Here is a 14,634-nt window from a genome sequence, read left to right as displayed (position 1 = left end):
AATAGCCTGGACACTGCTCTTCAGGGGTTCCTGTCAGTCAGAGGACTAGAAAGCCTGGGGTGGGGGGAGAGGCGCAGAGCATCCCATAGAGTAGGTTCTTTAAAAATCAGTCCAACCAGTTTTGCCCCATTTGCTGAAGAGCCTCCCTTGACGGCGGGGGAGGGGCGGGGGGGTGGGGGGGACTATCACTGGAACAGCTCTGATGTGTGTGCATGCAGGGGAGGGCGGGCAGGGGGAGGAGCTGTTCCTGTTTGAGACAGTACCTTCTCTCTGCTCAGGTGAGGACTAGTTCCTTCCGACTTCAGTGCTGTTGCTTTCTGGGAAAACCCATTTTTATAAGCTGGATTCTGGGCTACACATAGTTCCTCCCTGTTCTGAAATGGCATTTTTGTTTACTGTCCTGTGTGAAATCCCAGGTATAACCGAGACATCTCGAGTGTCCCACCCTGTTTAATATAGTGCTATTTTGTTAATTAAGAAGCAAAAGCAGAAGACATCTATTAATTCATCCGGTTTATGCAACTGAAATCCTTCAATGCCTGCTTCATTTAAATGAAGAAGTATTTCCCAGATGAGGAATGAGGTCACTGTGTCTTTGGTCATTTAAGGTGCTCATTTAAACCACATAAGTACATTCAGAATTTCAAAGGATTTGGGTCTGTCATCTTCCCCTGATTCAGAGAAAGATAAATTTTCCTGATTTATAACCATCAGCCTTAGCTCCCAGAAGAGAAGTCCCTTCCTAGTATACATGAATTGACTAGGAATCAGATCATTGTAGAGAGCGGCCCCGTTGTTTGCCCAACAGCTTCTCCTCCTTTGTGTGTGGGAAAATGTTGGGTTTGCTTCCGGTGTGGCAGCAGTTTCAGTAATGCTGTATGTTGACCACATTTAGGGAAAAAATGGAAACAGAGTGTAATAGAAGAGCCTCTCAGATAGAAGCCCAGTGTCAGGCTGACTGTGAGAGCGTCACTGAGCGCTGTGGACGTGCTTTGCAAAGCCTGGAGGGGCGCTTCCGCCGAGAGCTGAAGGACCTCCTGGACCAGCACCTGGAGGAAAGATCTCAGTGGGAATTTGAGAAGGACGAGCTCACTCAGGAGTGCACAGAAGCCCAGGAGCAGCTGAAGGAGGTGCTCCAGAGGGAGAGAGCGACTGCCCTGGCCCTGAACCGGGAGCGGGAAATGCTGGAGAAGACATACAAGGACCATTTGAACAGCCTGTACGTGGAAAGAGAGCAGCTACTGCAAGACCTCCGGGGAACGTCCATAAGCCAGCATGGCCTCCCGTCTGACCAGATACTGGAGTTGAAGAGCAGTTGGGAGAGAGAGCTGAGGGAAGGAGAGCAGGTCCTGTGCCAGGCAGGGGCCTGTGAGCAGCTGGCCAGCCAGCAGCTTGAGAGACTACAGGTACAGCTTGAGCGAGAGAGACAAGGCATGGTAGGCAGGCTCGCAGCCCTGGAGAGTGCCCACAGGGTGAGCTGTGAGAGAGCGGAGCGAGAGAAGGCAGAAATGAGCGCAGAAGCCCACAGGCTTCAGAACACACTGGAGGACACGCGACAGGCGGCATCTCTCTTGGTGCTTCCCGACAGCGACGAAGGCGGCCAGGCAATGGCAGGGGAGGAGGCAGAAGGAAGTGGAGCTATGTCCCTGCTTCAGCAAGGCAAGCAGCTATTGGAAGAAAACGGAGACGTCCTGGTCAGCCTGCAGAGAGCTCACGAGCGGGCAGTGAAGGAAAATGCAAAAATGGCCACTGAGATTTCTAGACTGCAACAGAGGCTAAAACAGTTAGAGCCGGGGTCAGTCGTGTCATCTTGCTCGGAGGAGCAAATGACCGAGATTTCTGGGAGTCCCAGGGACCAAGCAGAGCTGTTTTTACCACACATGAAGCAAGGAAAAAGTACAGCCACCAAACACTTCCTAAGTGACCTAGGAGACCATGAGGCCCGGGGCCTGGGAAGTACAGGGACAAGCTCTGTTCAGAGGCGGGAGGGCAAAACCGAGGAGTCAGAAGCTTCCCTGGAGTGCTTTTCTGAGCTTGAAAATAGCGAGGGCACCAGGACCGAATTGTGGGACCTGAAGAGTCAGATCCTTCATCTACAAGAGCAACTAACGGTCTTACGTGCAGACTGCGATCGGGCTTCTGAGAGGAAACAGGACCTGCTTTTTGATATTTCTGTGCTGAAAAAGAAACTGAAGACGCTGGAGAGACTCCCCGAGGCATCTTCTGGGTATAAGTTACTGTATGGGGACGCTGCTAGAGAAAACGCCTGCCTCCAGGAGAAGTTGCGCCTCATGGGGACACGCTACGGCGCGTCCCTGGACAGCAACAAAGAGCTCACCACGGAAGTCTTCAGGCTGCGGGGTGAGGTGAAGAAGATGGAGGAGGTGATGGAGACATTCCTTAGCCTGGAAAAGAGTCATGATGGGGCCAAGATGGAAAGCGAGGAGCTCAGCGCCCTCGTGTTGAGACTTCAAGGGAGGATGGAGAAGGTGCCGGAAATGGCCTCCCTGCAGGGTGACAGCTATCCCCTGTGGGAAGCCCCCTCAGAAAACCTGGCCATCATCTCTGACGAAGAGGTGCTTGAACTCCATCAGACTCCGGAAGAGTGTCTACCCAAGGTCATGAGCATACACCACATTGTAGGAGAATGCAGACCAGAAACCCAGTGCCGTGAACAGGGACGCGCATGGCTCCTTGCCAGAACAAAAGCACATGAGACTACCCGGTTCCATGGAACAGTTCAGACACGCCTAGAAAAGCCTAGCATGCAGAGTCAAGTTACCCTAGAGGAAAATGCTGCTCTCCTGGGCCTTCAAGACACACATCTTCAACACGAGGCCACAATCGCGGAGTTAGAACTGGAAAAGCAAAAGCTCCAGGAGCTCACTAGAAAGCTGAGGGAGCGAGTGACCACATTAGTTAAGCAAAAGGATGCCCCTTCTCAGGAAGGGAAGGAGGAAGAGCTGAAGGCAATGATGCATGACTTGCAGGTCACGTGCAGTGAGATGCAGCGGAAGGTCGAGCTTCTGAGGTAATGTATGTGACTTCCTAGACCTCACAGAAGCCCTCAGAGCACCGTCCGATCTAACTCCTGCTGCTTGCTGTGCCTAGAGATGCTAACCTATTAGTCTCGACCAGAGCAGTGTCCTAGCCTTCTTCTGCTTCTATGTGCCTTAACAACCAGAGTAACCTTGTCTAGGAGGCATTCCCCTCCCTCGCAGCAAGTCAGCGTTGTCCACATGGAGTGTGGAGACGCTAAATGGCGAGTGTCTGCTATTTAACCACCTGTGTCGTTGGTGTCCGTCCTTAGCCCCCTCCTAGCACTTGCGTCCTTTGGATGGATGGAAACCCTTTTGCTCAGTGTTAGCTGCCGTCTTCGTTCGGATGAAGCATGTTATATGGAATGAATGCCTCTTGTGTAGCATTAACTCACTTGGTAGATAACAACACTCTTCTTATACTAATATAGGAAATGTATTGAATGGATTGTACTTTTTCATTCTATGCTTAAAATATATCCCAGTATCCTTCCAACTGTAAGCTTTTATCTTAGAACATCTCATTTTACCAAGGTGTTATCAAATTCTAATAAATAGGCTTGAGGGATGAAGACAAAGTAAACCACGTTGAAAAACTACCAATCAACTTCATGAAATACGATTGCATTTTGGTATTCTAGCAGAGTTGGCTTTTCCTTTAATTTGTAAAAATATCACATTGTGTCAGAAGTATCTTAGCGGTAGAAAACAAAACAATTCAGTTGTGACCGTTGAGTTTCCTCTTCCTTAAACCACTTTGACACCAGAACCTCAGAATATAGTGAGAAGAATAAACTGCATATTTTGGCGTGCCCCTTGGTTTTATGTAGTTCTTTTTCTTTCTTTAGGTCCCTGGGGGCCTAAACTAAAGCTCAAATAGCTAAGTAATGTGGCTTTTGTCTGCTCAGAGCAGGGGCGACTTGAGACTGAAGTAAATGGAGCCAGTTGTTCAGAGCAGCCTGCCTGCCATTGAGTAGTCACACCCGGCATTGGCTTTGAGTCTTGATCCCTGTCTCCACGCCAAGGCCCTCTAGCCACACTTCCCCCACGTCTTCTAGTGAGATCCTTATTTCCCATAAGTAGTGACTCAATATGTTACAACTTGATTTCCAAGTTCCAAGACACTGCTAATTTAGATTTCTACTTTAAACTGGCATGAAAGTCCTTCTATATTGGAAGTTACTAGAAAATATTTTCCAAGGATGCCAGATGACTGCCATGTTGTAACACTTTTTTTTTTTTAATCTCTACACTTCAGATATGAATCTGAAAAGCTTCAAGAGGAAAATTCTATTTTGAGAAATGAAATTACTACTTTAAATGAAGAAGATACCATCTCGAGCCTGAAATTAGAGGAACTGAGTGGCTCTCAGGAAGAGCTGTGGTAAGACATAGTATAGTTCAATTCTGAGAACGACTTACCTTAAATGCTTAATGACTAAACTCAATCGCTTCTTCACTCCTGAGTCATGTCTTCCTTGCTCCTTTAGGCAGAAAATAGAAACCGTGGAGCAGGAAAAGGCTTCAATTCAGAAGATGGTTGAAAAGTTAAAGAAACAGGTAAAGAAGCCCTCACAGTTCCCCAGTGTGGCTCGACTCAGAAAATTTTCTTAATTTAAAACTTACAAATTAAATAATACACAAATAAGTTACTAGACTAATATATTGTGAACGGTGTCAAGGTTGTAAATTCTGAGGTGGACTGTGGAAACTCCCCTCATAGTGACTCTCACCTAGGTTTCTTCGCTTGGAAAAGTAATTTACAGTCCATTTCTGGACCCTAAGTGCCTAACTCATGCCAGTACACACGGTAAGGTCACGCCTCTGAGCCTCACCTGTGAATGTGGGTTCTGTACTGAGTTTGATTAGTGTCAGCTCCTTCATTTTCCTGATTAAAAGCAGAAGGTTTCAGACAGAACTCACGGATATAGAAAGCCAACAAATCTGCATATCATTTCACAGACTTGTAGCTCGTTCAGATGGCCTGTGCCATTCAATGCTCATTTTGTATAATCTTACTTACAACGTGTACTCAGGGACGGGAAGATGATTTGGGAGCAGATCTGAAATAGTCACAAGACAAGGACATACTTGGGAAAGGAATATTTTTAGTATCTGAAGTAGCCAAGGCAACATCCAAAATATATCTTGTACTATTTCAAATAAGTGGCAGGACTCGGTTGAAAAATAGGCAGTAGATATGAAGGATCAAGTCACAGACAGACAGCGCCGAGCACAGGAGGGCTAGCCTCAGAGTGTTAGAGGAATGAGAATAGTCCAGCTTTAACCTACTACACCAGCAAAAGCTAAACACTGAGACCATCGAAGAGTAAGAGGAAGTGAAATCCACATTGTAAGAGTAAGCTGACAGCACCTATTGGAAGCCTTTGCGGGGGGGCCTTCTGCCAAAGGATCAGTGCATATGCTTTCTTTCTAACTCGGCAAGGCCAGACCAAACAAACAAACAAACAGAAGCTAATGAGCCCAGATATGCTGCTCTTCTGATGCTTAGTCATGAAATGGTAAGACAAACATATCTGTCTATCTATGCAGGCATGGGTAACAACAACATGGGAAATCTTACGTAAAATGTCCTGCATTCATTGAAACATATAACACATGGTGGTCTCTAGACCAGCTAAGTTGGAAAGATAACACCTTAAGATATCATAGGTGGAAAAAGCAGGCTGTTCAAACATGCAATGACCCTTTTTATCTTAATATTTATTTATTTATTTATTTATCTAAAAGAAAGGTGGTGTTATATATGCATAGAAATCATCTAGTGGTATACATATTCAACTGTAAAGAATTAGTCACCCTGAGGTCTGTATTAACCTGTGTATAACTTTTTATATACTTCTGAATTCATTGACTTTGTAATAAGGGACATATATTATTTTTGTTATTATGTGTGCTTAAGATAGAGTGTACAAAGCAAAATTAAGTTTATTATCAAAGGGCTTTTTATTATAAAATGCTCTTCCTCTAAAGCAGTGGTTCTCAACCTGTGGGTCGCAGCCCTTTTGGGGGTTGAATGGACATTCCACATGGGTCTCCTAAGACCATCTGGAAACACAGATATTACATTATGATTCATAACACTAACAGAATTACAGTTATGAAGTAGCAATGAAAATAATCTTATGGCTGGGGCTCACCACAGCATAAGAAGTATATTAAAGGGTCTCACCATTAGGAAGGTGGAGAACTGCTTCGGTATGGGCAGAGTGGCCAGGGCTAGAAGCTGCCCTGTAGCCTTGTAGCCTTTACAGATAGTTCTTTAAATTTACATCAAAAGAGGAGAAAAGTCTCTAAATCCGCTTAAAAAAAAAAAAAAAAAAAAAGTAGGGCAGCAATTAAAAAAACTTATTTCCATTTTAATTAGGTTGCAGATTTAAAAATCAAAAACCAACAGTTGGATTCAGAAAATATAGAACTCAGCCAAAAGAACTCCCAAAACAAGGAAGAATTGCAAAAACTTAATCAACGTCTGGCAGAAATGCTATGCCAGGAGAAGGAGCCAGGAACTTACACCTCTGAGAAACGTGAACAAGAAAATGCAAATCTGAAGGAAGAACTGGATCGATGCAGAGTGCAGGTGGGGTCTCCAGCCACGCAGCCTTTGGCGTGCTCGCTCTTTCTCTTTCTCGCTCACTTTCTCTCTCTCTCTCCCTCCCCCCTCATTTTATTTATTTATTTTAATATTTTTATTATGTTTCTTTTTTAACATATACATTTATATTATTACACATGAGTAAAATAAACTACATACAACAGGAAGAATCACAAGACAATCAGGAATTATATAAATGTTACATTCATAGTGATTTGGCTGTTTGTATTTGGCAAACTTGAAGTAAACATCTTTCCTATCTTGTTGGGTCTAAATTTCTGAATGGAGATTAATATCTATCATACCTCATCTCTATTAACTTGAAACATCTATCTTGATCTAAAAAATCCTAATCCCTAACCTACTAAGCTTAATTGAAAGACTAAACTATCTGGTCTTCAAACCTATCCGAGACTTGAGAAGGGATAAAACTTTTTGAGTGCTCTGCCTGCATGTACACCTACACTCAAGAAGAGGGCATCAGATCCCATTATAGATGGTTGTAAGCCACCATGTGGTTGCAGGGAATTGAACTCAGGACCTCTGGAAGAGCAGCCAGTACTCTTAACCACTGAGCCATCTCTCCAGCCCCAGCTTTTGTTTTCTTCATCCAAAGAAATAAAAGAAATTTCTTATTACATAAGAGCTTAATGATTAAATCAGTATGGCACTGGCACATTAGCATACACTCCAGCTGTGTCTAAGGTGTGAGGGGATAGAATGTCCCCCCACAACAGATGGAGCGGAGCTCTGAGAAGCAGGTAAACTGTGATCGCAGCTGTGACGTCATCTCTCCTGTGATCAAAAATATCTTTAAAAAAAAAAAAAAAGAGTTGCGCTTGTGCCAGATACGCACAGATTTCTTTTCTGGTTGATGCTGTTGTTGATGTTGCCTAGAGAACACAGGTAACAAATATTTACTTACTATTTGCATTGTGGGACTGGAGAATGTAAGTACATTATGTGCAAATACTGAACCAGTGTATTAAGGATCTGGAACACCTGAGGATTTGGATACCTTGTGGGAAGATCTGGGACTGGAGCTAACCCACATAGATATCAAGAGTAGATGTAATCAAAGTGTCTTCTCAACCCACTAAAGTCAAGGTCAAGATGGAGTTCTTTAAGAAAGAAAGACAGACAGAGAGAGAGAGAGAACCACCTGGACTAATTGGGTATATATTTAGGAATAGATTCTGATTTCATAAAATGAGATGAACCCCAACTGGAGTAGGATGCTACTGGGCACCACAAAAACACAAGGAGGAAGTTGTCTTTCACCACAGAAAGAAGAGATGCTGCCTCTCTCAGTAAAACCCTTGAAGTTTAGGGACAGGGCTGGAGAGCTGGCTCGTGGCTGAGAGCACAAATGCTCATGCAAAGGACCCTTGTTTGTTTCCGAGAACCCATATGGCCACTCACAAGCATCCATAACTCCAGTGCCAGTGGACCTGGTGCCTCTTCTGACCTGTGAGGGCTCCTGCATACATGCAGTGCACAAATGTACGCTCAGGCACGTACATATGCACCCAAGATCAATAAATTTAAAGAAAAAATTTGACAGCAAAATGGGAAAAAACAGGAACAGAGAAGTTTTTATATTAAAAAAAAAGATTAAAATGACCTTCAAAGCTTTGAAAAGATACTCAAAATCAATCAGAAATGCAAAATAAACACTACTAGCATGTGATTCCTCTCTTGGAAGGTTGCTGTCTCTTTTACAAAATACAGCAGCATGTCCTTTTGACAAGACTGTGTTGGCGGCCATTTTCATATGTTGTGGTCTTCCTGCACTGAAAATATCCATACAGGGGTATTTCGGCATTACCTAACCCAATTACATGTGTACTTACAAAATGTCCAACAATCTCACTTCTAGGGATTTAGCCTCAAAATATCCCTGCGACGATATGAAAAGTCATACACATGAGGCTGTTCGTTCCAGCTTTGTTCGTATTTGCAAAGCTGTACGAACAATCAAGATGCTCATACATGAGAGATACCCACATTATAGGCTGTCTTGTACAGGGTTAAAAAGGGAGGGTCATAAAAAGAATGAGAACAATCAATATGAAGTAATTTCCAGGCCATGGTGCTTGGTGGGGCCACCAAGAATATCTACATTGTACTTCTGTGCCTGTAAGGGAAAAAAGGGGAGACATTAGAAAAGAAACACATTTGTTTGCCCATGTATGTAAAGGAACTCCAAGAGCGACAAGCAGGGGGCTGGAGAGATGGCTCAGCGGATAAGAGTCTGCTCTTCTAGAGGTCCTGAGTTCCCAGCACCCACCTAGTGGTTCACAACCATCTATACTGGAATCTGATGCCTTCTTCTGGCCTGCAAGTGTACATGCAGATAGAATACTCATGCATAAAACAAATAAATCTTAAAAAAAAAAAAAAAAAAAAAAAAAGAATAACAAGCAGACCCTAAAGAGATGTTGCAGAGAAGTTAGGTGGAAAGGCATGGGCAATGAAAGGAGAATGTGATGGAAGGGCTTAGAAGGAGGGGGCGATGCTTTGTTGAATTTATCTTTGTACAAAAATCTGACATTTTTTCCTTCTTCTGCTTCTCCTCCTCCATCTCCTTCTCCTTCTCCTTCCTCTTCTCCTTCTCCTTCTCCTTCTCCTTCTCCTTCTCCTTCTTCTTCTTCTTCTTCTTCTTCTTCTTCTTCTTCTTCTTCCTCTTTGTTTGTTTTGGTTTGATTTTTTGAGACAGGATTTCTCTGTGTAGCCCTGTCTGTCCTGGACTGGCTTTGTAGACCAGGTTGTCCTCCAACTCATAGAGATCTGCCTGTCTCTGCCTCCTGGAGTGCTGGGACTAAAGGTGTGTGCCACCACCCCAGCAAGCTCTGACTTTTATGCGTTTCACATGTTTTTGTTTTGTTTTGTTTTGTTCCCAATTCTGGGAATTTAACCTGGAGCCCTGCACTGCTGGACCAATGCTCTACCACTGAGCTACATCCCAGCCTTGTTTCACACATCTTTACTGACCTCAAATAAACAAAGTCAACCATGATGGCTGGGGATACAAAAATAGAACACAAACACTAACAAATGGAACTGACACTATGTGTAATATAAACAAAAGAGTTAGCAGTCTATAAATGCTTTAATAATCTAGTCATAATCTGTGGTTCATGTGCACACACAAGATGATTTTGTGTATGCCAGAAGTGAGTGGATAAGTGAATAGTGTAGGTCAAGGATGAGAAATGTGTTTCTCACTGTTGGAGAAGAAAGGTGCGGTGTTAAAATGTGGAGGCGCGCTCGCACACCCACACACACACACACACACACAGAGTATGTGTACTAGAGAAAGAAACAGATATGTTTTTGTATGGGATAACCAGATCTTAATTTCTAAATACCATTTTCCTATAAAAGCACCTTGGGAAAATCACTGATCCCAAGGTTAGAACAGAAAAGAAAAAGTCAAACCTGAAATGTCCCCTGATGCCAGACAGAAAAAGGGGCTAAATAAATAAATACATAAATATTATTAATAGGACAAATTTAAAAGACTCAGGCCCCCACCTAAAGGAACTCCTAACAGCCCAGACTTAAACAGTTTGATCTATGCAATATAGAATAAAATAATTATAAAATAAGTGTGATAGATTTCTGAGTACATATTAGCATCAATTGATTGAATAAACAAACAGGAGAGAAACAACTGCTCTTTCTCATAAAATTCTAACAAATGCAGAAATGAAGAAAGAAGCTGGGTGGTGGTGATGCACACCTTTAATCCCAGCCCTTGAGAAGCAGAGGCAGGGGGGATCACTGTGAGTTCGAGGCCAGCCTGGTCTACAAAGCGAGTTCAGGACAGTCAAGACTACACAGAGAGACCCTCTCTCAAAAAACAAAACAAAACAAAAAACAAACAAACAAACAAAAGAAATGAAGAAAGAAAACAGAAAAATCATCCTTAGGAAAACCCAAGTGACAATTATTGTAGCCAGAATGCACTAGTGGACAGTGGGATAAATAAGCAGAAATTTGAGGAAAAAATTTGCACAATCACAATCTCAATCTACCTCTCCTGGGAGAAGGTAACTTTATAATAATTAAACCTCCAAAGATGTAGGCCAGTCATCAGGCCCATGCTATACACATGTAAAGTCTTTGAAGATAGTTTGGCTAGTTCATTAACTATAAGCATAAACAGTCTCAAGGCAATGCCTCGTTTCCTTGAGATTGCAGCCTGTGGGTTTGGTAAAGTTTCCGTGGCAATGACTATGTCTGTTACGCGCCTGATATCTTTCTTAGACTTCCACTTTGGTATCTTCTCTGGAGGCAGAACTTTCTGAAGTCAAACTGCAGACTCACATTGTGGAACAGGAAAACCTCCTTCTCAAAGACGAACTGGAGAAACTCAAACAAGTAAGTTTGTGCTGCCGGAGTGGAGCGAGCCACGTGCCCTTGATGGCGTGGTGTTTCCAGCCACCAAATGCCCTTTGCACCATGCTTGCTCAACCAGCTTATTGCTTCAGGTTGAGAACTTGGATCCCAAGTGTGCGTGTAAGGACTCTGGCTGCTAATTCCCTAGTGAAACAGCTTATTTATAGGGGAGACTCAAATTCTATTACTATGAATCCCAGCCATTTCCGTTTCAAAATTATGTCCCTCTACTTTCTCCCTGCCAGGTGAAAAAGTAGCATTAGTTTGTTTGATAAGAGGATGACTTTCTGGCTCATGAATTCCGCAACTCTGTTCTCTGATTTCTGGAGACCCAAATGAAGTTGGCCCCACCCGTGTCTTTTCCTTGTGGCGGGTGTGAGACACCACCTAGGAGAATAAGCTCTCTGCCACCCTCAGATTGCAGTCGCTCACATTTACAAGTTTAAGTTGTAAAGCTCAGTATGACATCACCTGCTTGTGTTCCCAGACCTCAGGAAACTGAGGCAGGAGGATTATGAATTCATGATCAGTACAGGCTACATAGTGAGGCCCTGTCTCAAAAAAAAAAAAAGAGAGAGAGAGAGAGCTTGGGTTTTAAAAGGCTATTTCAGAATTTCGAATAAAGACTTAATTCTAAATATAGAAGAGGGTATACCTCAACCTATGGATGAAATATTGTCCAATTGTCCTTATTCTTATTACGTATAAGAAGGTTTCCGTTGTACCGATCTCGTTTTATAATAGAATTCAGTTGTTCCATTCCTTTGCCCCACTCTCAGGTTACTTTAGTATTTGTGCCATCAGACTATAAAATGCTCCTTCCTGCATCTGTCCCGCCTGTAAGCATTATGTCCCTCTCTAAATGCTCTAAGTCGGTCTTAACTAGGTTCACACCGCACCTGAACCCTCTGTGTTGAGCGGACCTCTGATTGACTCGCTCACCGCGGCATAGTGTAAGACCTCAGAGCACTTGTGTCTTGGGTAGTGTTTCACACAGGACTGGTGCCAAACAAATGGCTTATCAGATCCTTTTCATGCCAGGCCAAGCAATGCAATGCAGAGCACATTTTTTCTACCACTCCATTTGTTCCATATACCGTGCCGGAAGCTAACATTCACAGTCTTTCTGTGAGGTGAGACTATCCCAGAGCCATTGCTACCAAGTTTGCTGTAATTAACCCCAGTGTCCCATTTTCCCTGGACCTTTGAAGACATTGCTTGCTCATACATTCAGTGATAATGACCAATCATGTGCATACTGTGTGGCATGTATGCTGTGTGGCCTTGTTAAGCTACAGAGCACAGGAAAAAGAGCAGAGTTGGGAGAAAAGCAATGTGAAAAGGCCACCGCTCAGCACAGTTTATGTGTCCCCCAAGGGCATTGGTAGAAACAGATGACATAGCCATGCGTCCCTATGTGCACATGGTAGGACGTCATTTTCTCATGAGGGCTTTTGAGTAAGGTGGTGTCAGCTGCCAGGCCATCCTTCTTGCCCTGCAGCTTGAACCCAGAAAGCCTGTGTCACGTGGTATGGCATTGTGATTTAGAGCTCTGGAAGTACCGTGTGTGTGTGTGTGTGTGTGTGTGTGTGTGTGTGTGTGTGTGTGTGTATGTGTGTGTGTGTGTGTGTGTGTGTGTTATGTGTGTGGTGTGTGTGTTTGTTTGTGTGTGTATGTCTGTGTGTGTGTCTCAAAAAGAAGCACCAAAGAAGCACGAGCAGCATCTGAGGAAAAGCCCTGCTGGTTTGTAGATACCCAAAGTGCTGTCAGTCATTGCAAGTTTGTGAGGTAAGGCAGTCAGGTACTAGGGAAAGGAGATGGCTCCATATTACATTAATGTATAACTACATTAAAGGGTTCCTTCTCACTTGTTCAGGCTTATGAAGCATGTTGGGTTTGCTATCAATTGAAAACAAGCTTCAACCTGTAAAATCTATTTTTCCCCAGCTCTTTCCAGTGTTCTGTGGGAGGCCTTCAGCTAGGAAGATGGCTAATCGTAATAGTAATAGAGAGTTGGACATAGGAAGGACAAACAGACAAGAGCAATGCTCTTATGTACAAAGAACAGGAGGGAGTAAAGGGGCACGGGAAACAATTGGCTCCCAAGACTGGTGGTTCCCAACTAGGCTAGCATGAAGCTTGCTCCCCAACAGCAGGGCAGTTTGGGTTTTCACAAATTGGGGAATCAGTATTACCCAGGGTAGCAGATAAAGCCAGAGATGCTGTGAAACAGCCTACAACTACAGAAAGACCTCTGCAGCAAAGGCTCCAGGGTGTCAGCGGTACCAACATGGATGCTGGAGAGAATGAAAGGAGCCTGGCTGGCCTCAGCTTTGTGAGTGAAGAGAGCCGCATGTCCACTCCAGTGGCCACTGGGAAGTCCTTCAGGCTCCGTCCCAGGGGAGGAGGGCATATCCTTCTCTTGCCTATATGCTGACACTTGTGTGCGACAAATAGCAACCGCTTAGTTGGTTTTTGTTTTAGAAACAAGATCTTGATGCGTAGCCCAGGCTTGCCTCAAACCTCCGATCTTCCTGCCTCAGCATGCACAATGATGCCACCCTCTTTTCTTAGCTTCTTGGAGACAGGGTCTTATAAAGCCCTGGCTGAACTAGAAACAACTGTGGATGTGGCAGGACTGTCGTCCTTAATGCTGCAACTCTTTAATACAGTTCTTCATGTTGTGGTGACCACCCCCAACCATAAAATTATTTTTATTGCTACCTCATAATTGTAATTTTACTACTGTTATGAATCATAATGTAAATATATTTGGAGACAGAGGATTGCCAAAGGGGTTACAACCCATAGGTTGGGGAGCACTGCTCTAAATCCATCTCCCCCTCGCAGTGGGAGGATGGCCATGCTCAGCTAATTCTATGGTCTTGACTGAAATGGCTTGAAAAATATTTTTTGGATACCTTTTAAGAAGCACAATTTTAAAAAGAAAATATGTAATGTGTTCCACGAGCAGAAGGTAAATGCATGGCAGGATAGCAGTGTGTTACTTAAGAGTGGGAGTGACCTTGAAAGCTAGGGCCATTATTTGGTGGCATCTGCCTCTATCTAGGGAACCATCAGCTAGGGAACTGTGAGAAGCTAGCTGGGAACAGTGAGTGAGAGTTAATTATAGGCTGCTAGAGTGTATATGTCCCTTGAAATATGTCCAGATGGGAAGATTTCAGGGCCAGGCAAGTACCCTGGTTTACAAATATCTCCTTTTCAAGTTTATAATATAAACACAGATGGGAGGTGATGAAAGGGATATTTGGTTAATCTCTTACAGCTGCACAGATGTCCTGACCTCTCTGACTTCCAGCAAAAGATGTCTAGCATTCTAAGCTACAACGAAAAGCTGCTGAAGGAAAAAGAAGTTCTAAGTGAAGAATTGAACAGCTGTGCAGATAAGGTAGTTAAAACAATAGGCTTTCCCTTCATTGTAGAAATGCGTGCCACAGCAAGCGTTTTCCTCTGGCCTGTGGCCCCTGGGCTTCCGGCATTAGTCCAACGTTATAGATGGAGTTATGTGACCCTAATGAAGTCCAGATCATGACATTGCCTCACTTAGTATCTCGT

General features: G+C 43.8%; 1 protein-coding gene across 1 annotated transcript in view; it reads left to right on the top strand.

The window, feature by feature from the left end:
- Positions 1–14,634, top strand: part of Nin (ninein) — a 103,425-nt gene that overhangs the window by 71,121 nt on the left and 17,670 nt on the right. Inside the window, exons 18-23 of the mRNA XM_051147043.1 lie at positions 896–3,031; positions 4,297–4,422; positions 4,529–4,598; positions 6,427–6,639; positions 10,927–11,040; positions 14,345–14,467. Coding sequence (XP_051003000.1) covers positions 896–3,031; positions 4,297–4,422; positions 4,529–4,598; positions 6,427–6,639; positions 10,927–11,040; positions 14,345–14,467 — 2,782 coding nt within the window. The remainder of the gene's footprint in view (positions 1–895; positions 3,032–4,296; positions 4,423–4,528; positions 4,599–6,426; positions 6,640–10,926; positions 11,041–14,344; positions 14,468–14,634) is intronic.

Source organism: Acomys russatus, chromosome 1 (assembly GCF_903995435.1).
Source record: "Acomys russatus chromosome 1, mAcoRus1.1, whole genome shotgun sequence".
NCBI classification, from domain to species: domain Eukaryota; kingdom Metazoa; phylum Chordata; class Mammalia; order Rodentia; family Muridae; genus Acomys; species Acomys russatus.
This window is presented reverse-complemented; position numbering and strand designations above follow the sequence as displayed.